Genomic DNA, 23,255 nt, shown 5'->3' on the forward strand with positions numbered 1-23,255 from the left:
CCAGGCATTGTCGGTGGAGCATCCTTTCTTGGTCTTTCACAAGGACAAGGTAGTCTACCTGGACAGGACTGCCGAGCTTCTGAGTTCTTCCCAACTGTTTGTGACCTTCGGTAAACCCCAGGGCAGGCCGGCGTATAAGGCGTCCATTTCCAGATGGATTGCTGCCTGTATCACGGAATCTTTCACCGTCCAAAAGCTGAAACCTCCTAAGGGTATCCATGCACATCAGGTGCGAGGCAAGGCAGCTGCGGTTGCTTTTCAGAGGTATGTTCCCTGGGAGTCCATCGCTAGAGCGGCTACTTGGGCCTCCCCATCTGCTTTCTGTAAGCATTACTGCCTCGATATGAGCTCTAGGGCTGACGCTCAGTTCGGCCAGGCTGTGCTGAAGAACCTGTTTCAGTAAGGAGTATTTCCATCCACCCATAGTTCCTGTAAGGAGTTCTTGGGAATCTCCCATAAGTATGGAGGAAAGGGGACGGGACATAGGAGTATTACCAGGTTACTCACCATAGTGACCACCTTACTCCTAGTCCATAGTCCCCTTTCCTCCATACGCCCTCCCGCCCTCCCCTCTAATAATGTTCATCTGTTATTGCTAATGGGTCTTGGACCCTGCGATAGAAAAGGACTGATGGGCAATGCGCGGGGCAGAGCCAAGGTGGGCGGGGTTACGGCCGTGTGCTGGGCTCCGCGCAGGAAAGAGAGGAAGGACACATTTTTGGAAAAATGTGGATGCTTTTTACAAAGCGCTCCGGTCCCGTCCCACAGGACGGAGAGATGTCCCATAAGTATGGAGGAAAGGGGACTATGGACTAGGAGTAAGGTGGTCACTACGGTGAGTAACCTGGTAATATTCCAACATAATGAGCGGGGTAAATTACAAGTATGGTGGGGGTTAGCTTTGGTGCTGGTGACAACAGTGAACTCTCAGAGGCCTTAGCAGGTGAAAACATTGCTGGGTGATCAACAGTTAGTGGTGGCAATCAGGGGAGGGTTCTTTTCATGTACGACAGTCTTGTAGTCGTGGAGACCTTTCTTTGAGGTGAGGGTACTGGTGAGGGCCATGGATCCCTGAGCATCTGAGATAGTAACAGAGCATTAGCTTCAGAGAGAGGATTATGCGACAATGAGGGGGAGCTCGGAGTGACACAGTAAGTCGTAGAGGAGGTGTGTGCGACACATTGATCGTGCGAGATACAGATTGGATTCACCTCCTTTTGAGTGGAACGGGAGGCAGGCAGGCAGTGGGTGCTGATGATCTCACAAATACGTTGTTATGGGTGATCGAAATAGCCTGTGCACGGAGGGTGGCCAGATGGTCACCTATGTCCTCTGAGAAGTTCCTATACACATTAGATATTAAATGATTATTCAGATATTACTTGGACAGAACTAAAGATACAAGAACTTCACATCATCACTTTTTTATAATTTACCACTATAGGTCAGAGTGCCTTTATTCAGAGGATTATTTTCTGCATTAGTTTATGACATCAAAAGGCCAACCACTGTTTGCCTTGCAAGATTAGGACACAGTACGTCAGAAGCACAACTGAAACCTCAGGTTCCCAAATATGAAGATCCTCTGTACAGTTCTCAAAATGTACAGGCATTACTGCTTAGACCTGAACGCCAGACCAGACTTGTATGTGGAATAAGACTGTTCAGGAACGTTTTTTCATTAAAGTAAAGCTTATACCTTTTCATTTCTTGAGGTTTTCCTATCGAACTTGATTTCTTCCCCCTTTCTCAATCCCCAGATGTCGGGACATACTGTTTGGTACTCTTTTAAAGTTTGAGAAGTGCAGTGTATGTTTCACTGACTCACATTGCCCCCTCTCATAGAGAAGAACATTGCAACATTTGCCATACTTAAGCTTAAATAAATCTTGGGTAACTGACCCTAAAAAAGGCCCTGTGGATATTGCAGGCGTGTGAGCCTTAAGCTTCCTTTTCCTCAGTAAAGGCCAATGCCTGATCTCTTTATAAAACCACATTTTAATCATGATTAATATTTATTTTTGATAACTGTTCCGGAATCTCCTAGACCCAAAGGCATTACATTATAGGGTACTAATAAAATCATATTATCCATGATAGACAACTATGATTGCAGGTAAGTAAAATGTCCCGCTTTGCCTATCTGCAGGACAGCTGGAACGTCAGACTTTATTTCTATCAATGACTGAGCTACCAGAATTGAAAAACTTGCAAGCCGACAGGCTCACCTTAAAGCCCAACACCACCTCTAGCAATGACTCAAAAATGAATCTTCCTTCTTGGTTTCAACCTAAAAGTGTACAATTATTGGGCACATTTGCCTTTATGGAGAATGCAAAGTGTCAACTGCCTGCATCCTTTACCTGAGTGGTAGTCCTTCTGATTTGATGACCAGTGCGTGTGTGCACTCTCCCAAATTTCACCTTTTTCCTAAATAATTTATAAATATCTAAAAAGCTAGATCCGTGCCATCATTCTCTTGGTTTCAGCTTGCCAAGCTCATTCTGGTTTTCAGATCTGTTGGTGCTGACCGACCAGTAAGACAACTTTTAGGTCACCCAAAAGGTTGCAACCTCTGTGTCAGTTGAAGGACCTAGTCTTTAGAACTTGCACACTATCACTGAGTTCTGCTGCCTGATTTTTATGCCCTTATTTATCTATTAACTTAATCCTAAAAATCCAGATGTGGGGTAGTGGAAGGGTTCAGGTTCAGCCTGATTGGGGTTGGGTGAGGCGGGAGGGAAAGGCAACTTAACTTAGCTGAGCAAAATGTTACATATCAGCTGCCTGTAATTCAAAGTTCATTATTTTCATGGGAAGCTCTTAGGCCAATGTGACTAACTGAAGGATATGGACCTTTGGTATCAATCTAAGAAGAAGTTCTTCAGTGATTTTAGGAATATTAAATGGTTCTTTTCCAGTTCTGTTACTGTACTGTCAATAGATTTACAGCAACATCTTCCACTAACAGTACTCTTAGTGGTTTCCAAATGGGATGGGATCCTCTACACACCTCTGATAACATAACTCATGGAATGTCAGCTCTAGAGTTGATTCACATTTGGTCAAGGCATGATTAAGAATAATAGTTGGTAGGCCATTTTAGTAATCTGAATGCACAAGTGTTTCACCATAGTGACACTTGGACGTATTCCTGATGACAATCAACCTCTAACCCTGCTCCCTGGCCTTCTATTGCAAGAACTTTGGTATAGGAATTACAACATTTAGAAGCCAAAGTTCAGTTTAGAGGCGCTCTGGTTCCCCCTTCTGCCAGTAGAGACATCCCATTACTTTGAAGGAAATCAATATGGTAGGTAACTCGAACTAAGTCGCAAATCGCCTACTTTTCACATTTTGCATACTTTTTTTACATTCTTTGAAAACACTTCCCAACTGTTCACAATATTCAAGCATCCACTAGTATAAACGATATAGCACTGACATGCCTTTTTTCTTTAAGAAATTAAAGATCTGGAAGATAAAACATAAACCACAACACACTAAGGCCCGCTTGAGCAACTCTCAAGTCCATCACACAATCACTCACAAACTACATCTAGCGCCTTCCGACGTATAGTCTAGATATTACCTTCACAGTAAAGCCCTGCTTTAAACCCAGTTGTACATTAAGGACATTTTCTCTCATGATTATTGATACCTAATCACAGTTAAAAACTTGCATCCATATCACCAAAACCACTTTCCTGTCCCCTCATCCCAAGTGGTTTTCGCAACGCTCAATTGTCTCGTCCATTTTCTAATGCCCCTTTTCCTTTCTATTCAACCTCAACCTCTTCTTTCCTATCCACAGACCAAGGTCTTGCGCCACCCTGGCAGGTTTACAATACACCACCTCTCGGACAAGCTCAGGCGCTGTAAGACCACAACGGTGGTGATGGGCAAAGTATAAATACTGCATAACATAACACTACATGAAATTAGATGGACTACAGTAGCTCTGTGATTATTTGTACACAGAAAATGTAGCCCTTGTGGGACTAGAAGCAAACCTATGACACTGTAAAATGTTGAATAATTTAGGAGGAAATTAGATGACATCAGATTCAAAACATATTTAGTTATGTAAATGTCCTTTTATAAATGCACATTTATACCCTCCTTAATCAGGATTCAACATCTATCACCTTCGGAAAGCACAGTATCCCTCTACAGCTGAGTAAACTGTGGTTCTTATTCTGTCTTTTTGACCTTCTCTTGGTAGTGTTTGTGTGCCATACAGTAGTCTGTATCTTTTACTCTACAATAATCAGCTCTAGTTGCATTCAACACCTATATTGCTTATATAACACCATTGCCCCAAAGGTTAATTGAGTGACTACCGGAATACATGTGTGCAATGCACTGCAAACTAAATCACGCCTAGATGTGTGTATACTGGCACACAATTCCTGAGCTGGTGGCATTGATATAAAAGAACTGGTGTGTTCTCGCAATCCCACTGAAGCAAGAAATTCCATCTGGATGGAATAGGATTTAAAAGAGAGGAGCCCACCAAAGTGGTAATGGTTGTCTTTGTGGGTGCATAATGTGAAGTTCTCTCAGCTGACTCCTATTCATGTTTTTACTCCCTTCCATCCACTATCACGTACACCGTTTCTGGCGGTTATGAAAACATCAGTCTTTAATCTATGAAACATGCAGAAACCATGTTTGAAAAATATATTTTAAATCATTATGTGCTAAGTATTGTACTGTGGGCATTTGTTAATCACTACTTAAGTGCATTTCTGCTTACTTTCTAGGGCATTGAAAGCTGTAGCATACAGAAATTCCACACGACCAGCTCCGCCAGTGCATATCTCATAAACTAAACCATATTAATTATCACATAAACTACCAATAACATACACATTTGAGCCATGGTAGTAGTCTTTGATCAGAGACAGAACATGTTCTGTTATATCGTTTTTACAGTGCAGAGCATACATAGACCCTTGATAGCAATGTTTTATGTTTTTATGTTGACCTTCAGTAAAATACATGATATTTATTTATTTTAAAGTTCACAAAGGGAATACCTTTTCCTTATAAAAGCTCTAATTCAGTACTATCTCAATAATATTAATGTATCATATCATGGCTTACTGTGTCTCCATTATATTCCAGGCGACAGGTAGAGTGGGAGCCTGCAAGTAACCTGATTGAAGGGGTTTGTTTGACACTGCAGAGGCAGCCAATCATATCCTTCCTGCCTCATCTTAGGTCACTGATCAATGTCTGTGTAAATCTGGTGAGTAGCTGTGCAGTTAGTTTCTCAACGTGCTAGCATCCCAGACTGCTCTCAGGGTCAAAGTGTGGCGCTTTCTCTGTGGACTGAAGAAATACTTATAAGCACACCATGGCTACTTCTCCATTAAGCCTCTGTAGGCCAGTTCTCTAAATGATGTCTTTCCATCATGTCAGTTTGTGTGTATGTGTCTCCCAAAGAATGTATTTTCACATGTGCATGTCTGTGTCAGAAAGCAATCTGTTTTTGTAAATTACTGTTTAAATTATATTTATCTCATTTACACCATCTGGTAAAGTACATCCATAAATGCCTTCCCTGACCTCAGGTGTCACAGTAAAACATTTTTAATGGAATGAAAACACTCACATGCCACCCTCCCCCAAACTGCGAGCTCAGAACATCACTCTACCAAGTGTCATATTCCCAGTTTTCCGTTCTTTTACTGCTGCCAGAAGAGGTGAGGTTTATCAACACGGTTCATTGGAACTAATTCATCCATTTGTCTGGGATTCACAGGATTCCTTGCGTAATTTTGTTTATAAAAAGTATTTAATTGATAACTGTTAAGCTATTGATCAGAAGAGCCTTGACTAGATTCAGGCTAGATGCTCTTCACCAGTACTTTGATATACTTTAGACAATACGATTAACAGTGCGCAATCACCAACTTTTCAGATAAGAAAGTTTAAAGTTTCCTCTATATTTAAAATGCTTCCAAAATGGCGTGAATTGTCAATAAAGTGTACCTCTGATTGCTGCAATTTTTTTTTTATGCTCTTTGTTGTTTTGAAAGACTTTTGTTGATAAAACCCTTTCCAAAAAGCACGAAGAATAGAGCAGGGTGGGTAAGGGCAAGAGGTCAAAATAGCATTCATTATCCTTGCACGACCATAAAGTAGCTGGATGACGTATCTTTAATACATTAAGGCACCACTAACCCCATACAGATACATTTATAAAACGTTACATTCTTAGGTTGAGTTATCTGGTCTAAATCTTTCTTTTTCTGTTAATTTGTGATCAGGTATGGGCCTAGCCTGATTAGACCAGACATTGCAGCTATCCACAATTTGTGATACTACTTTATTATCTAATGGTTACCTGAGTGCATCATATTGCCTGGTTTAGCCCCACAATAGTAACTATCCCTTTTATAAGCCTGTGCAATTCCCCACGCGGCTTCTAATTGCTTAATCAGCTTCACCTGTATAAATGTGCTGAATGTGCTAGCCCATGAATATCCCTGCATTACGAGATCATTTTTTACATGATTTGCCATCTTGGTTTTGCATTCTTTGTTGTAGTAGCTGTGGCTCCTCTGTAGTGATGGTGGGTAGGTTTGACTTCCATGAATGGCAGTAGTTCAGAATTATTTGGGCATGCATAATTAACATATGCCATCATATGTCTCATTTGGGACAATTCCTCTGTAGCACTGTTCTGTGCTTAGTGGTGTCACCAAGCTGAGTGGATTTAGCACCAGATTGCCACGAAGACAGGTTAGGTAGAAGTTTATTAAGGATACAATGTTGGGCTAAAGAAAATTCAATGCCTGACCATCATTTCCCAGAATCCCTGATAGGGTTTTCTTTGGACATACATTCAGTAATCAGGTGTCAGGATGACTTCTCCTAACAGCAAAGCACCAAGTCTTTGTTTGGTAAAACTCATTCTGGGTTTTTCATTCCTAGGAGGTATTATTCATTCTTACTAATGCAAATGTAACTCAACAACATGATATATTTGCCTTGAAATTCAAACAATAAAGTCAGTGGTTTAAAAAAAAGTAAATTTTTAAGTGCAAGTATTCTGTGAACGCATAATGATCCGCCTCTCTAGGGTGGTTAGTGAAAAAGTACTGGCTTGCCCTAAGCTGATGCCTATGCATGTCTGCGGTGAAGCAGGGTTCAACAGCAGGCAAAAAGGCCTGATTTGGACGGCTATGATGGTAGGGAAGAGGACCTTGGCTGTAGATTGGGGAAATGCGACCCTACCCAGTAGGCACAAGTGGGCGGAGGGGATAGATCAATGTGCAGAGCTGGAGAGAAGTGCGTATAGAGCTAGTGGATGTTCTCAGAAATTCGACAGGGTTTGGGCCAGATGGTTGGAAGAAAGCTAAGAAGTACTCCAAGCGGAAACCCTGGAGGAGGGGAGAGGGGTAGGGGCCAACGGGTCACTGATTTTTCAGAAGGTGGGGGAGCATGTCATAGAGGCAGGGGGTGCTAGGGGGAGGAGGGTGGAAGGTTGGTTGGGGTGGGTGTACTGTTGTTATTGATGAGAATGTTGTGGAATCATATGTATATGATGAAAAACAATAAAAACTGATTTATAAAAAATAAAAAAAGTTCTTTTTTGTAGTCCTTAGTCCAGGGATCCTTTCCTCGCATATATTCTCCTTTCCCAGCTACTTACAGTCATGGGGATTTGAGTGCACATCCACTTCTTTATGGCTCTTTAATTCGTAGATTCAGGTTCTCTGAGGCAAGTTCCACAGGGCCACCAACAACAGCATGGAAGGAGTTGCCAGTCCTCTAAGGCCAGAGTTTCAAGCAAGCCGAAAGAATCAGCCTCGGTTTCCTATGCCTCTACAGCAAAACGCCTGGGGGGTGGCAACAGTTTCACTCTTTTTTTTTTTTAACTTGTTTATTTTAAATCAAGGCAGGCTGATAATTACAAAACATTGTCAGCAACAATCATTCAGGCATGTTGATCCCCAGTCCCTTTTTTTTTTTCTCCTGATCTCCTCTCCCCCTCCCCCCGTCCCACCTTCCCATCGGTCCTTGGAGGTGGATTCCTCCCTCCTAGATCGCCTATTTTGCGCCTCAAAGTCTATGTGTCTCCCTCAGGGATCACTTGGTCTTTCAGGATCCATCGAGCCCTGGTGGGTTTGTAGGTCAGAGCGGGGAAGCGCTGGTCGTATTCAAGTACTGGGGCCCAAATATTCTGGAATCAGTGGATAGTTCCCGCCTGCGCTGCCGTCACCTTCTCCGCAATCAAAATATCCCAAAGCTTAGTCCACCATTGGGGCATGTGAGGGCCTTCCGGGGACTTCCAGGAGCGGGCCAGCACCGTTTTCCCTGCTAGCAGACAGTGTGTGAGTAGTGTGATCTGGTCCCGGAGCGTGGGTAAATCGCGGGAATCGGGGCTCCCAGCAAGACTGGCTCTGGTTCCAGCGGGATCGCCGTTCCGGTGATTTGCGCGATGGTTCCCAAACACGTCTTCCAAAATTGCTGAATCTTTGGGCAAGCCCACCTCATATGAAAGAAGGAGCCTGGGCAGCCACATCCCCTCCAGCAGGAATGTTCTAATTGTGGATTTATGTGGTGGAGTCTATGGGGCGGGTAATACCACCGTAACATGATCTTATATGCGCATTCCCTATTGGTGATGCAGGTGGATGAGGCATGAGTTCTGGTCCAAATGTCTACCCAGGTTTGGTTGTCTATTGGGTGACCCAGATCTGCCTCCCACTGGGCCATGCAGCGAGTTCTTGCGATCAGGAAGTCACCTAAGAAGTGCCTATACAGAGTGGATACTCTCCCACGAGCTGGAAGATCTCCAAGTGTGAGTTCCAGGGTGGTGGGAGGGCGTGTCGCTGGTTGCAGAGTTTGAGGGTGCGAGCACCAGTTGCGCAGTTGGATATAGATGAATCTGTTCCTTTCCTGGAGTTGGAACTTTTCCTTACATTGCTCAAATGTGAGGGGACTCTCTCCCGTATATAGCTGGCCTATAGTCTCTAACCCGCAATTTATCCAGTTCTGAAAGTTGCAGAGGTGTGCTCCAGGTGAGAATGCCGGATAATAGAAGACCGGGGATCGTGGGCTTAGGCCTCTTGGCACTCCCTTACTCTTCAGCGCCCAGTCCCAGGAGCTTAGGGTATGTTTGGTTGATAGGAGGAGGTCTCCCCAGTGCGCCCTGAGGGGGGGTGGGATGTGTGGCAAAAATCGCAGGGGTAGGGGCACTTGCGATTGTTCCAGTTCTACCCATCTAGGGCGATTTGTAGTATTTTGCCACGCCTGGACCTGTGCTAGTTGAGCCGCCACTCTGTATGCCCGTAAGTCTGGGACCCCCAACCCTCCCAGTCTGGAGCCCCCTAATAAGGTTCTGAGGGGGATTCTTGCTCTCTTACCTTTCCAGATAAATGTCAACATCTTTCTCTGGATATCGCGAAGAGCTGGTGCGGGAATCGCTACTGGGAGGGAGGCGCAGGCGTACAGGAACCTTGGAAGGAGGTTCATCTTGCAGGCTGTAATGCGCCCCAGCATTGAAATCTCCTGGGTCGCCCAACGTTTCAGGTCTCCTTCCAGTTCTTTGAACAACCGGGGGAAGTTAGCTTTATATGTGTCTTTCGGGTCATCTGGGATGTAGACCCCTAAGTAGGGGATGGCTCTTTTTTCCCCATGTTATCGGGCACATCTTGGCCAGTGGTTCACGCTCTCCCGGGGTGAGGCCGATGCTTAGGGCTGATGATTTGTCGAAGTTTACTGTGAAGCCTGAGACCTCACCATAGCTGGCTATTTCTTGTAGCGCATGTTTCAGGGATGACTGGGCCTCCGAGATCGTGAGCAGTACGTCGTCCGCATATAGGGCGATTTTGTGTTGCGTGGGGCCACTCTGTGGGCCTTTGATCTGGTTGTTTCGCCTGATTCTCTGAGCAAAGGGCTCCATGGTGAGTGCAAAGAGCAGAGGTGATAGTGGGCAGCCCTGTCTGGTTCCGCAGGACAGGGGGATCGGAGCCGAGCTGTGCCCGTTGATTCTCAGGAAGGTTCTTGGTCTGCTATAATTAGCTAGAATCATCGTTTGGAATGCTGTCCCGAAGCCAAAGGCCCCCAGGGTGTGTTTCATGAACGCCCAATCCACCCTATCAAATGCCTTGGCCGCATCCAGTGCCATTAACACTAGTTTCTGGGAGTTCCGGGAGGCAAGGTCTACCAGGTTCAAGGTTCTCCGAATGTTGTCTCCTGTCGTGCGGTGTAAGATGAAGCCGGCCTGATCGGGTGGATAATCTCTGGTAGGACGCGACTCAGGCGATTCGCCAAAACTTTGGAGTATATGTTTGCGTCAATGTTCAAAAGTGCAATCGGCCTATAGGAGGTCAGGTTTCTCAGATCTTTTCATGGTTTGGGCAAGAGGATGGTGGTTGATTTCTGCATCGATGGGGTTACTGATTCCGTTTCCCTGAAGGAGTTGAACAAAGTTACTAGGGGGGGAATCAGCTGGGATCTGAATAGTTTATAGAATCTGGTTGAAAAGCCGTCCGGGCTTGGGGCCTGTGTTTTAAGTGATTTAATAGCCTCCTCAACCTCTTCCTCTGTAATGGGCTTCTCCAATTCGGCCTTCGTCGTGTCAGGGAGACGGGGCAATGCTGCTTTCTGGAGGTATTCCATCTGTTGTGGTAGGTTCTGTGGGGTTGCCGCCATGATTTGGGTCAGATGGTCTGTTGCTAATCGTTGCTTTTCGGGTTCTGAATATGGTATGACCCCATTGGGATCTCACAGGCCGGTGATCGTATTAATGCGTCTCTGCTTGGCCAATTTGGCCACCAGGAATCTGTTCGCCTTGTTGTTCTTTGCGTAGTACGACTGTTTGGCTTTCGCTATCAGCAGTGCGGTTTATTCTGCATAGTGGGCTTCTAGTTTTTTCCTCGCCATGCGTATGATTCGCTGCGTTTTAGGGGACCAACCCTTTTCCCGGAGGACTGCCTCAGCTTCCTTCAGCTCATCTTCCAGAGCTATCCGAGTCTGTCGCCTATCCCGGTGATAGGCCGCTCCCTGGGCGATCAGGGTGGCTCTAATCACTGCCTTCATGGCGTCCCAGTTATTCGCCAGTGAGGTGTTTGAGGCTGGATTCTCGTCAAAGAAATTTCTTATCCCCTGTGTGATCTTGTCTCTTGTAGCCATATCATTCAGGATCGGGTCGTATAAGGACCATTTACGTAGATTATCGAGTTTGGGGTTCTGGGCCCGGAGTTCCAGGATCACTGGGGCGTGATCAGATATGACTCTTGTGCCGATGGATACCTCCTTGATGAAGGCCAGGCTTTGCGCGGAGGTCAAGAAAAGGTCGATCCTCGAAAAGGTTCGGTGAACGAATGAGTAAAAGGAGTAGTCTATTTCGGTGGGGTGAAGCACCCGCCATGTGTCTACTATCTCCAAGGACCTGAACAGCTGGAGGAGGCTTAGTGCTTGGGCAAAATCGCTTGGAGTCGGGGGGTGCGATCTGTCCTTGGTGGGGTCAGGAACCCTGTTGAAATCCCCTCCGATTATCGTTTGGCCCTCTACAAAACGGACGAGAGACGAGCCCAGGGTGTCATAAAAGTGCGATTGACCAGTGTTAGGGGCGTAAACCTAGATAAAGGTATATAGGTTTCCTAGTAGGAGGCATTTGACAGCTGCATATCGGCCTTCCGGGCATGTTTTCATTTCCAGAACCTGCGGGTTCAAGTCTTTTCTAAAAAGGATCGCAGTGCCTCCCTTTTTGGTTGCTCCAAAGGCGAAAAATTGAAGCGGAAATAGCCGAGAGCGAAGCCGAGTAACATCCGCCGGCAGCAGATGAGTTTCTTGGAGCATGGCTACCGCAGCATCTTCGTCCTGGAGTTTTAGTAGAATTGCTTTTCGCTTGTTAGGAGAGTTCAGTCCATTAACACTTAGGGAGAGAAGCCTCAGGATTTGGAGGTCTGATGTCCTTTCTTTCTCTATTACTTGGGTTGGGGGGGAGCCGTGAGCTGGTGATTCAACTGCCATTTCCACTGTGAGTCTTTAGAGTATCATCCTGCGCTTGAGGTTTTAACGCGGGGCCCCAACAGGGGGCCGCAACTTTAACTGACGGGTGGGCCGACATTGTGAGTACGGACACACCCTCGGCCAACAGGGCCAACTGTCCCATCGAGTATTGTGTACTGTGGGTTTCCAAGGAACCAGAGGTGGAAAGTATTCTTGGAATGGGTATGAGCCATGGGTATGGCCCGCCGCCTCCGTCTTCAAGGCTTATCAGTTTAGGAGTGAGGTGGTGGTTCCAAATTTAGGTGAGGCCAAGTGAGTCTGGGCTAGGATGATGTTAGTATCTGGGGACGCAGGAGCGCCTCTGATCATCTCCTTCTATTGTTCCGCTGTGTTGTCGACCATGACGATCGTCTAGGCTTTGGGGAGGGGAGTGGTTCAGGGTCCTCAGCCCCCTCTGGGTTCGGCGTGGAGGGGTCTCGGGGCGAGGTCGGGTGCATGATTTTCTCTGCGTCCTCCAGGTGGCTAAACCGGTGCAGGGTGCCTTTGTATGTGAACTGCAGAGCCGTCGGGACAAACCATCTGTAGCGGATCTGCTGGTCCTGGAGGAAAAGTGCCAGGGGTCGGAGTGCTCTCCTTTTCTGCAGGGTGAGTAGTGAGAGGTCCTGGTAAATCTGAAGTGGAGTGCCCTGGAAGGTGATATCCTCCCCTTGGCGGCTGATCGCCGAAATTGCCTCTTTGGTCGTGAAGAAGTGGTCCCTGGTAATAACATCTGGGGGGGGGATCTGAGTCTACCCCCCAGCGCGGGCGTAGCCTGTGGGTCCGGTCTAGCAAGAGCTGAGATTTATCCAGGTCCGGGAGTAAGGCCTCGAAGAAGCTCCCCCCGTAGTCCGTCAGCTTGTTGTCGGGGACGGAGGTTGGGACCCCCCGAATGCAGAGGTTGTTGCGACGTGCCCTGTTTTCAAGGTCCTCGTGTTTAAACTCCAGGATCTCGCATTTGTGTTGCAGGGTATTAATGGATCTCTGCATTTCCCCTAGAGTGGTAGTGTGATCCCGAGTCTGGTCTTCAACTTCTCCGAGTCTCTGTCCGACCTCTGTATCCCTCTGGTCTGTCTGCTCCACTTTAGTGGTAAGTTCTGAAAGGCATGAGCGGAACTCTGACTTAATGTCCGCCATGAAGGCTATTAGGTCCCCTTTAGTACCGAGGGCTCCCCTGTCCTCTTGTGGTTTCTGTGGGGTCAGTTTAGGAGGTTCTTGCTTCTTACTTTTATCCGTTGCGGCGAACATGGTGGATATATCCGTGCCCTTGCTAACTTTTGATTGCCTGGACATGCTGGTTGTGCTTGACGGTCTCGGCCGGAAGAGTCACGGAGGGGGCTAGGATTGTAGGCGACGACCCCAGGGGTGAATATCACTCCAAGCTCCCTGTTTGATCTGGTCCCGGAGAGTCCAGAGCATTGTTGGGGCAGTAGGTCGTGTGCTTCCGCCACTAGCTGTCAAGGAGTATCCGAACGTAGCAGAGAAGCTGGCGGGGAGCAGCCGTTCCCCTGCAGTGTTCCAGGTCACTGGGTGGGTGGATGGGCCGGGGCGCCCCAGGAAGTGATAGGCCGGGGGGGACCTTGGGTGATTTCTGGGGGCCTCTGCCTCTTCAGCAGGCTAGGTCTGGTTCAGGACGCCCCAATGTGTGCGTCAGGGCCCCGAGTCCGCTCAGGAAAAAGGGGGTGAGGGGAGAGGGTTCCAGCACTCCGCTCGGTTCAGTTTTGGCGGGTTTGCGGGCCCCCGAGGAAAGTCAGGCGTCCGTCCGCTCTTCCTCCTCGGCACTCCACAGCTTCGTCACCGCGAGGCACGTAGTATGCTGCTAGGCTCGGGTGTGGCCGCCATCTTGTTTCCTTCGGCTGGTGACGGTGGTAGGGTTCGGCGGCTGGAATCGGGTAGAACGGTCCTGCGTTCGAAGATCATGTTGGGCCAGGTTGTGCTGTGTAGGTTCCGGTCGCCTTAGATGGTGTTGCTGACCCGGTAGCCTTAGCGGAACCGCCAGAATCTGACAGAGGCGTCGGGCATCCCACGGGCGGCTTCAGAGGAGCGACCACATCGATGGCGCTCCAAGCCACGCCCCAACAGTATCACTCTTTAAGGAAGCCTGTGTCAGACAGAATTAAACCATTGGGTGCTTAAAATCATAGACCACAGTTACTGCCTGTCATTTCTTTCCAGGCTTTTACCAAATCCAAACCATGTCTTTGTCGCTTTTGGAACCGTTCCTACTTCAGCTATTGCTGAAGGGATCAGTGGGTCTGGTTTTAGCTGAACCTTAACTCACTGCTTATGTTCCTTGTGGAGACTTTATTTTACCCCCTCCTTTCTTGTACTTTGCAACTGCTCTCACAGAAAGTTGCCTTCTAAGAAGCGATCATGTCAACCAGGAATGCTTCAGAGCTGCAAGTGCTTTCGCTTTCAATCTCTGCTAACTTTATTCAGTTTTATAAAGAAAACTTTAGAAAATGTTATCCTTATGGTAAAACCTTTGTTCATATCTAAAATGACATCAGAGTTTCATCTGCAGCAGAAAATTAACCTTCTGATATTTCCCCCTCCCTCTCCACCCATGCAAGGCGGAGGAAAAGATCCACAGATTGCACCAAAGGATGGCCTTAAAATTGTACATTGTCTGACAAATCCCAGGATAAAGGACCTCATTACAAGTATGCCGGTCTGGAAATTGCGGTGCCAGTCGCGTCGTACTGGCACCTTTTTCCGCTGTGGCATACTCTGAGTTGGGATGCTGCTAACATTATCACCTTAAGTGACCTACCGTATCCGGCAACATCATGACCAGAATCTGCGGCAAAATGTGTCAGCCGTGGCTGAGACACCGGCATGGCGTAAGTACCTGCACATTCTGAGCACCACATACACTGAAACACCGGAATGGACATCCCGCTAGCAGCGTGATTTCTGCGCCGAAAACACTGGCATTGCGGGCCAGGCGTTAACTAGTCATGTGTGGAGAAACAGCCCACAGCTGTCCCAAATCAGCCAAGGCGGCCACCATGAGCACTGCAAAAGCACAAAAGGACCACTCCCACGCCCCACACCCCTTCCAACCCTACCATGCTTGCGGCAGCAGTAGCAGTACTGGAGCTGGAGGCCCTGCATGCAGGCCTACTACTTGGAGAGGCAGGGAGGCAGAGCATGCGGCGGAGGCGCTGGAGGAGAAGGAGGGCAGCATGGCCCTGCAAAAACAACAATGTTCAGCCGGTTGCAGCTCACAGGCAGCCACCCATACCGTGCATAAGGGCCACACCCTTCAACCTGAGCCAAACCCATATCCACACCCTGTACCGGCTAGACAGGGACACCATCACATCCATAGTGGACCTCATACAGATCCGTACTGCCACCCCCCCTTGCTCAAGGTAGTGTCTGTGCTACACTTCCTTACCACGGGCACCTGCCAACACACTGTGGGTGAAATGCATGGGCTATCGCAACCCTGTTTCTCGTGTGTGCTGTTTCAGGTCGTTCATGCACTCCTGCAGCACGTGGCAGATCACATAGGCCTACCCAGAACAGCTGACCAGGTAAATGCCACGAAAATAGCATTCCATGCCCTTGCAGGCATGCCCAATGTGATTGGTGCATTGAACTGCACACATGTGGAGCTGGTTGCCAGCCATGCTATTGAGGAAGTGTACAGGAACCAAAAACGTTGCCACTCACTCAATGTGCAGATGGTGTGTGATGCCCATCACCTCATCACCCACTGCTGTGCCAGATTCCCGGGTTCAACCCACGACTCCATGGTGCTGCAGAACTCCACGCTACCAGGGTACATGGCACGTCACCGGGGATGCGTACCTGGCTGTTGGGTGAGTGTATTTATCAAAACATGTGCTCTGTTGAATGGGGTGGAAGGGCAGGATACACCATAGTGTATCTGGCTGTTGGGTGAGTGTATTTACCAAAGCATATGCACTGTTGAATGGAGTGGCAGGATACACCATAGCGTACGTGGCTGTTGGGTGAGTGTATCTACCAAAGCATGTGCACTGTTGAATGGAGGGATATTCAACACCTATCTGACCAAGGATATAGGAACTGGGATTATAGAGGAACAAAAAACGACCTACAGACAGCACAAGACAAATTTCTGCCCCTGAAGAATGTCCAGTTATTTACAACATCAAGGACAGAAACTTATGAGTTGGGCTATATTGGTACAGTAGGAAGCAAGAGAAATTAAGTTGCTTCTGTGTTGTTTCAAGCATTTGTGAACTTGATTCTGTGAGGTGGAACAATTCTTTTTATCAGTGTATAATGATATGTTGTGTATATGTGTTTTTTTATGTTTTTTGATACTTTTGCTGTGAATAAGAAAATGAATTAAAATATGACATTTTAGGAAATTTCATATATGTTATTAATTATACTATACGCAGCCCACATTTGCTAAGTGGTTGCTTATAGTTTCTTGATATCTGAGGGTCAGCATGTTGTGTTATTGATTATGTATGTGTCCCTTCTTTTGGTTGAATAGATATATTGTATCCTCACTTGGTAGGAGGGATCATCACCACAGTGTGAGGCAACCCTGGAATAAAATAACAGATACCCCTTGATGCCATGACTGATGACCCCCGTGAGGCAACCACAGAACCAGCATGAGCAGGGATACAACCGTACTCACCTCAGGACTGGTTGTACGATTGAGCAGACATGGCCTGTTAAAGGCAAGGTTCCGCTGCTGGAACAGATCGGGGGAGGGCACTTATGTACAGCCCTGTGTAGGTGGGCAAGATAGTCCTGGCATGTGCCATGTTGCACAACATGTGAATCAGGCGCAACATCCCATTACCCCCCAACATGGACATGCACCCACCAGAGGCGGAGGAGGATGACAGTGATGATGAGCTGCCATTGGCACATCGTAGGGATGCCATGGATTGGCGTGATGCACGCAATGCACTGATTCACCACTATTTCTGATCACTTCCCACACGCACCTGGCACAGGCCAGCTAACCCATTGGGCACTCAACAGTAAATAAATGACTCACTTACACTAAAAAAGCAATATCCAATCATGATTTCAATGCAACACCAAGTGTAATGTGTATAATGGAATGATTAACAAATGTGGAAAAACAATAACTGGCAAAACTATCCCTCCCTACTTCCCCTCCCTAACTATCGATCCCCCTCGCCAACTATCCTTCCCCACTCGCCCTCCACAACTGTCACTCCCCTCCCCCAACTGTCTCTCCACAACACCTGTCATGTTCTGCAAGTAGTCCTTGCACAAGTCACATACAGGGCACATGTCTGTTCTGGGCCTATTTACGTCCCCTTTTTTTGTCTGGCATGCGACTGTGTGCCGAGCTGGACAGTCACATTGAACGCCGCCTTGAGCTGCTGGGCACGGCACTAGAAGGCGTTGAACTGGTGGATGGTGCGTGGGCCTGTTTCGTGGGCCATCTGTCTAGGAATGCCTGAAGGAACATAGCCATTGTCTCAGCAATTGAGGACATCACACTGTTGCCCTCCCGTGCCCTCCTGGATATCTGTACAATGGCATTTGTACAACGGCCAAGGGCACAAGCATTTCGACACCCACTAGTCTGGACACTCTCCCGCTTCAACTGCACCTCCTGAAGGTGCTGCTGCACTAGGGCAGTCAAGGCATCCTGGCGTTCCTCCATGCGCCGGAGTCTGCCATCCAGTTCCCTCACACTGCGGAAGGGTGGGCGTTGTGGGCTTATTGGGTCCATGTGGCTGAATACCAATGGCTCATAGGTGTTGTGGTCGGTGGTCTCCCCTGTGTGCACTCCACCATTGTTTGCTATGTCCTCTGCACTGGACAGAAGTGCACGTGCATGTGGCTGCTAGGCTGGTGGTGGTGGTACTGCAGCAGCTGGGGCTTCCTGGACGGGTGCAGCTGGGATGACCGGTGCTGCTTGGATGGGTGCAGCTGGGTGACCGGTGCTGCCTGGACCGGTGCTGCTTGGGTGACCGGTGCTGCCTGGACAGGTGCAGCTAGGGTGACTGGTGCTGCCTGGACGGGGGCAGCTGCGGTGACCGGTGCTGCCGCAATGGGTGCAGCTGGGCGGACCCATGCTACCTGGATGGGTGCAGCTGGGATGGCAGTGGCAGTTGTGCCTGTTGAGGCTGTGGTGTCCTGGGCAGAGGTGGTGGTCCATGGTGTCCTGCGCTGTCGACGGCTGGTGCCCCTTGAAGTGCTCAGCTGGGCCGCTTCATTGTCAGATGATGTGCCTGAGGGGGTCAGAAAGGCAGGTTGTCAGTGAACAGTTTGGATTGATGAGGCAGAGATACATGCATTATCTTGGTTGTGGCTGTGCTGTGTTGGGGACATGGCAGGGTACATGGCATGGTGCACACATGCTTGTGTCATGCGTACTGTGCAGGTGGATGTGTGATGTTCGTACATGGTAGAGTAGTGTGCTGGGGATACTGTTGTAGTGTACTACCAATTGCTGGCTTAGGTGTTAGGGGTGGGACCTTCACACTGTGGGATGTTTTTAAAAAATATTTATTTATTATTGTGTTTCAGCCAAGATCAATAAAACAAATTTGACTTTTTTTAAAAATTATTATGATAGAAAAGAAAGTTAAAACAAACAGATATCAATTCATAACATGTGTGCTTAATCCTGCAGGTCCTATAAAATCATACTTAAGGAAGAAAAGAAGAAGAAAAGATAAGATAAAAGAAACAGGCACACAATAAGCAAGGAAAGGTATCAATTTCCAAAATTCAGCCCTTCATACAAAGTCTCACTTTAAGAGGCTGAGATCGTGTAGAAGAATTATCACTGCCCAAGTTAAAAGGCTTTCATGTCCGGAGCATAGTCAGTCCTAAAAAGATTGGGTCTCCAGCCACCACACTTTGTCAACAAATCTTGATAGCTTTTTGATCCTGTGAGAGTGGGTACTTCGACATTCAATCTGGACATGTCTCAGTGTGTCTGCACTCGCTCTATCATTGCGACGATATATGTTATCGCTATACTGGCCCTTGTGCCTTGAGAATAGAATTTCCCTTGTTAATAGGATGTTAAGACGGAGTCTTAGGAAATCATTCCAACCTCTTGCGTTTGGAAACTGACTTAGGTAACTCGGCAGAAAGCCCTGTGGTTTATCGTGAAGCAAGGTAGAAAGTGACAATTTTATTTATCTAATTTTTGTGATTGTTGCTATGCAAGCCTTTCTTTTTAGTCTTTTTTTGACGTGCACAGGGTTGTCACAAAGGTCACTCACTTCACAATCGCTGGAAGTCAGAATGGCCTGCCCATAGATGGAAAGGCCTGTCAGGAATGCTGTGGGATGTTGGGCAGGGGCGGGGTGTGGTGTGGATGGGGTCAGCATGTGCCTGCTGCCTATAGCAGTTACAGGGATAGTGGAGCATTTATGCTCATGGGTCGAGCTGGCTGGGACAACAGGGTCACATTTTGCCTTTGTGTGTGATGCTGGTCATTTGTGGGTGGAGATGGGCCTTACCATTGATGTGACTTTGTGCCAGGGGAAGCACGGTGAGCACACATGCATTAAGCTGTGGCAGGGTGATGTGTCTGTGTGGAAGCAGAAGCATGTTTGGTTGGCAGTACAGGGTGCCTCTGCTGTATTCTAGGTGTATTAGTGGTATGTGTCATGTTTTGGGGGCCAGGATGTTGTCGGGATATGCACCCAGGTTGCTGGTCTCTTGGGGGGGGGGTGGGTACAGGTTTTATTTGGTGTTGTGATGATGCAATTGACATTCATATCATATGTTGGTACAGTAGTGGCTGCAGGGTGGACATTGAGGTTGACATTACATTGGGATTACGTGTACTCAACAGCCTCTGCATTACTGACCCCTTCAATGGCCTTGAGGTGAAGCACACTGTTGCACGTCTCCTCCCCGGGCCGCAGGCGTATTCGGGATGCGCTCCCGCCACCTGTGGCCATGCCCTGTCTGCGCTGGGCCGAGAGGAGGTTGCGTACCCTCAATTGCAGATTGTCCTACCACGGGTCGCAGTCTCGCACTGTGCTGGAGTTGTGCCGACTGCAGAGACCTTCTGGGCCACCTCCTCCCAGATGCTCTTGTTGCGCAGCTGGGCCTGCCTGCACTGGTCGTTGGAGAAGCACCCTGCAGCATGCTGTACAATGGTGTCCGCTAGCATGTTCAACTCGGCCTCACTGTAGCGTGGCTTCTGCTTTCGGGTCTCACAGACTCTTGATGTCATGGTCACAGTGGAGTTTGTGGGGTCAGGAGGAGTGGATGTCGCCTGTGCTTTCAGGATTGCAATGGATTATGTTTTATCTAATGGCCGCTGGACGATTTCCTGTTCCGGCGTTCACTTTGTTTCCGGTCACGGTATTTGTGGGGACCGCTGTTACCGGTGCCGGTGGCTCTGGGACTGTGTTGTTGAATTCAGAGGCACCTGCAACGAGGCCGACGGTCTTGGTATTTTTGGGGGGTTTGATGCTGTTTCCGGCATACCGGTACCGCCGTTTCAGGCATGCCGGAATGCGCGTGCACGACAACATGTAATCATCCGGAGATTCCGGCATCATGGGCTGCCGTAAACGGTGGCACCGGCATGCCGGAAACTCAGATTACTTACAAGCATACTTGTAATGAGGCCCACTGACATCTTGACATTTACAAAAGCGACAATTTAGTGGGGTCCCCACACCATAAATGGGCGTAGTCCAGTGCCTAGTTTGCTCTCTAGTGTGGAATTGATAGAGTTTAAAACGTAAAAAAACCTGTTGGGTCCTTTGACAAGGATAACACTTACGATATATCGGTAAATCCCCCCTTTTTCTGGGGAACTTAGCATATTCTCTATAAAGTGAATAATTCGATTAAGGCCTCAATGGTCAACCTCCAGTGAACAGTTAACTACATATTCTTTTTACAAAGAACTGTGCTGTGGAGTTTACATCAGAAAGAGAGGGGCCTCATTTGTTAGTTTGTAAGTGTAAGGGACGGAAATAGTTTTAGACACAGGACAGTGGACATCTACTTTACGGACATCATGACTGGTTCCTTAGTATTTTTGTTCAGGTAGGGCAACCCCTCAAAGAAAGTAGGGCAGGACAAGCTTTTCCCCCTTTATTATTTTAAATAAAATACCAACCAATATGCCACCTCTGTCAGACATGTACCTCTGCATCCTTACAATTGTCATAACAAAAGCCTACAGATTAGAGGACCAATTCTTTTCATTTTAAATCACAGCCTCTTTTTGAATACAGGCTGTCCTTCAAAATGCGCATGAATCACACCTTATATGCGCAAAAGTGCAGAGAAGGTGAATAAGGGCATATGAATGTGTGTATCTATGATGCACATGTTCAAATGCCCTTTGATAATAGGATGGTAGGTTTGTAAACTGAAAAATGTCCAGAAGGTGTGCATCTGAAGGGGATATCATTGATGCAGAATAATTGTATCCATCAGAAATAACATTGCCAGAGGTAAGTAGTTTATTCTTTTCTCCTGGAGTATTTGAAGTCCATCCTGACCCCCTGGCTATACAGCTGATTTCTCTGGAACATGATCTCCCCTTCTACCTTGTTAGGCAGAATCACATGCAGTACCCTGTGGGAACACTACACACAATTAAGACTACAAGTGCAAGTACATTTTCACCTTTGGTACAAGCCTGTACTACACAGTAATGTGGTAGCAGTGGCTGAGCAGCCAGACTTATCTGAAGAGTTGAGTGAGCAGTACAAGGGGTTACACAAAGGACTAGCAATCACAGTGGTTCAAACAAACACTTACTCAAGGTTTCTTGGTAAAAGAATATGCATTTATTTACACAGTCATTTGGAAAACATTCTACTAGCAAGAGCAGCTAAATATCACAATCTAATACACTACAATACACGACCAATCAGTTTCTGAACAAGTTCAGTTCCCCTGAAGTGGGAGCAAAATGGCACTTCAGTTACTTTAAAAAGGGGTAAAAAGACAAGGTTAAAAGAATTAAAAGCACCAATACATTCAGAGGTAGGGCAAATAGTTTTGGTTCACTACAACCAGCAATTCAATACGATAGGCCTGGGCCAAAGTCAATGGTTCAGAGTCTTGGATAGGATAGCACAGTTCTGGTAGTAAGTGGTAAATTCTTTGCCATGGTTTTTAGAAGTAGTTGGTCAGACGAAAAGTTATATGTCGGATTAGGGAAGGACAAGCCTTCAAAGTTGGGAAAGTTTCGTAAACTTTCACTGCGGCAGAAAGGATTTCCTGACCGCGCTTGCACAGTACCTTTAAAATGAAGAAGAGCTGTAGCTGAGGCAGTTGTTCCTGGCAGTTCCTACAGATCTCGCTGTTCTTGAGCTTCAGTCGTGGGGACAAGAAGGAGGACGTTGGGAGGTTCCTGTACTGCCTAGGGAAGAGGCCACAAGCTTAGCAAAACGTTGGTTTAAGGTGTGAGTGCCTTAAAGACCACAAACTGGTATCCTTCTCACTGGCTATCTGGTTTTCAACAGCACTCGGAAGAAAATTCGACCAGTATAGAGATGGTGTCCAGGTGACTTGCGAGTTTGTTGTTCCCACCAAACTCAAGGGAAGAAGTCGTCCTAGAAGGGCTTCTGTGTCGAGGGAATTTCAGGCAATTCGGACCTGCAGCAGGGCTTCACCGGTGGACCAGGTGTTGCAGCAGTCGTCTTCCTTCAGCTCGTCTTCGGTTCTCTTGTTACAGTGGTCGACACTGCTTTCCAGGTCCCAGAGGCCTGCTTTTAAACAGTTTTCCCCCATTCATTCCAGCCTGGCTGTCACTCACCCAGCAGGGTGGCTGTCCTTGCCGGACAGCCAGCTGGCCAATCACGCCAAAATGCATTCAGGTCTCCTAGGAGACTAAGCACAGGGAGTTTAAGGCACCTCCCTCGCATCCTGTCCACCCCAGACACTCAAGCGCCAGAGGAGGGCTTCAGCACTGAAGCCCGCCAAAGGCCAATGAACAAACGGACCAAACCTGGTTGGCACACAGAGTTAAACACAAGAAGGACCTTTCCTTAAAGAAACGGCAAAAAAAGATGACCGGAGTCTATTTTTACAGATAGGTCTTGGCCGCCATATTGGAAAACATGGCTGACTCGATTTTTAGCTACCTGTGTTTGCGGTTGGGAAAAATCATGGTAGTTTGTTCTAAACCACTGCCACCAGCCATTTCAAGAGGGAAAGGGTAACATTTGACTGTTACATGAGTGTTTAGACTCAGGGGATGCTAGGCAACCCCTCCAGCACTCTATAGGAAGATACTGTGTGCTGGG

At 47.4% G+C, this 23,255-nt stretch overlaps 1 protein-coding gene across 21 annotated transcripts in view; it reads left to right on the plus strand.

The window, feature by feature from the left end:
* UNC80 (unc-80 homolog, NALCN channel complex subunit) overlaps positions 1-23,255 on the plus strand; it is a 3,486,058-nt gene that overhangs the window by 2,829,763 nt on the left and 633,040 nt on the right. For all 21 annotated transcript variants that reach the window (XM_069615884.1, XM_069615886.1, XM_069615890.1 and 18 more), the window contains one exon: positions 5,131-5,254. In XM_069615884.1, coding sequence (XP_069471985.1) covers positions 5,131-5,254 — 124 coding nt within the window. The remainder of the gene's footprint in view (positions 1-5,130; positions 5,255-23,255) is intronic.

This window comes from Ambystoma mexicanum, chromosome 9 (genome assembly GCF_040938575.1).
Source record: "Ambystoma mexicanum isolate Mex_15411 chromosome 9, UKY_AmexF1_1, whole genome shotgun sequence".
NCBI lineage: Eukaryota > Metazoa > Chordata > Amphibia > Caudata > Ambystomatidae > Ambystoma > Ambystoma mexicanum.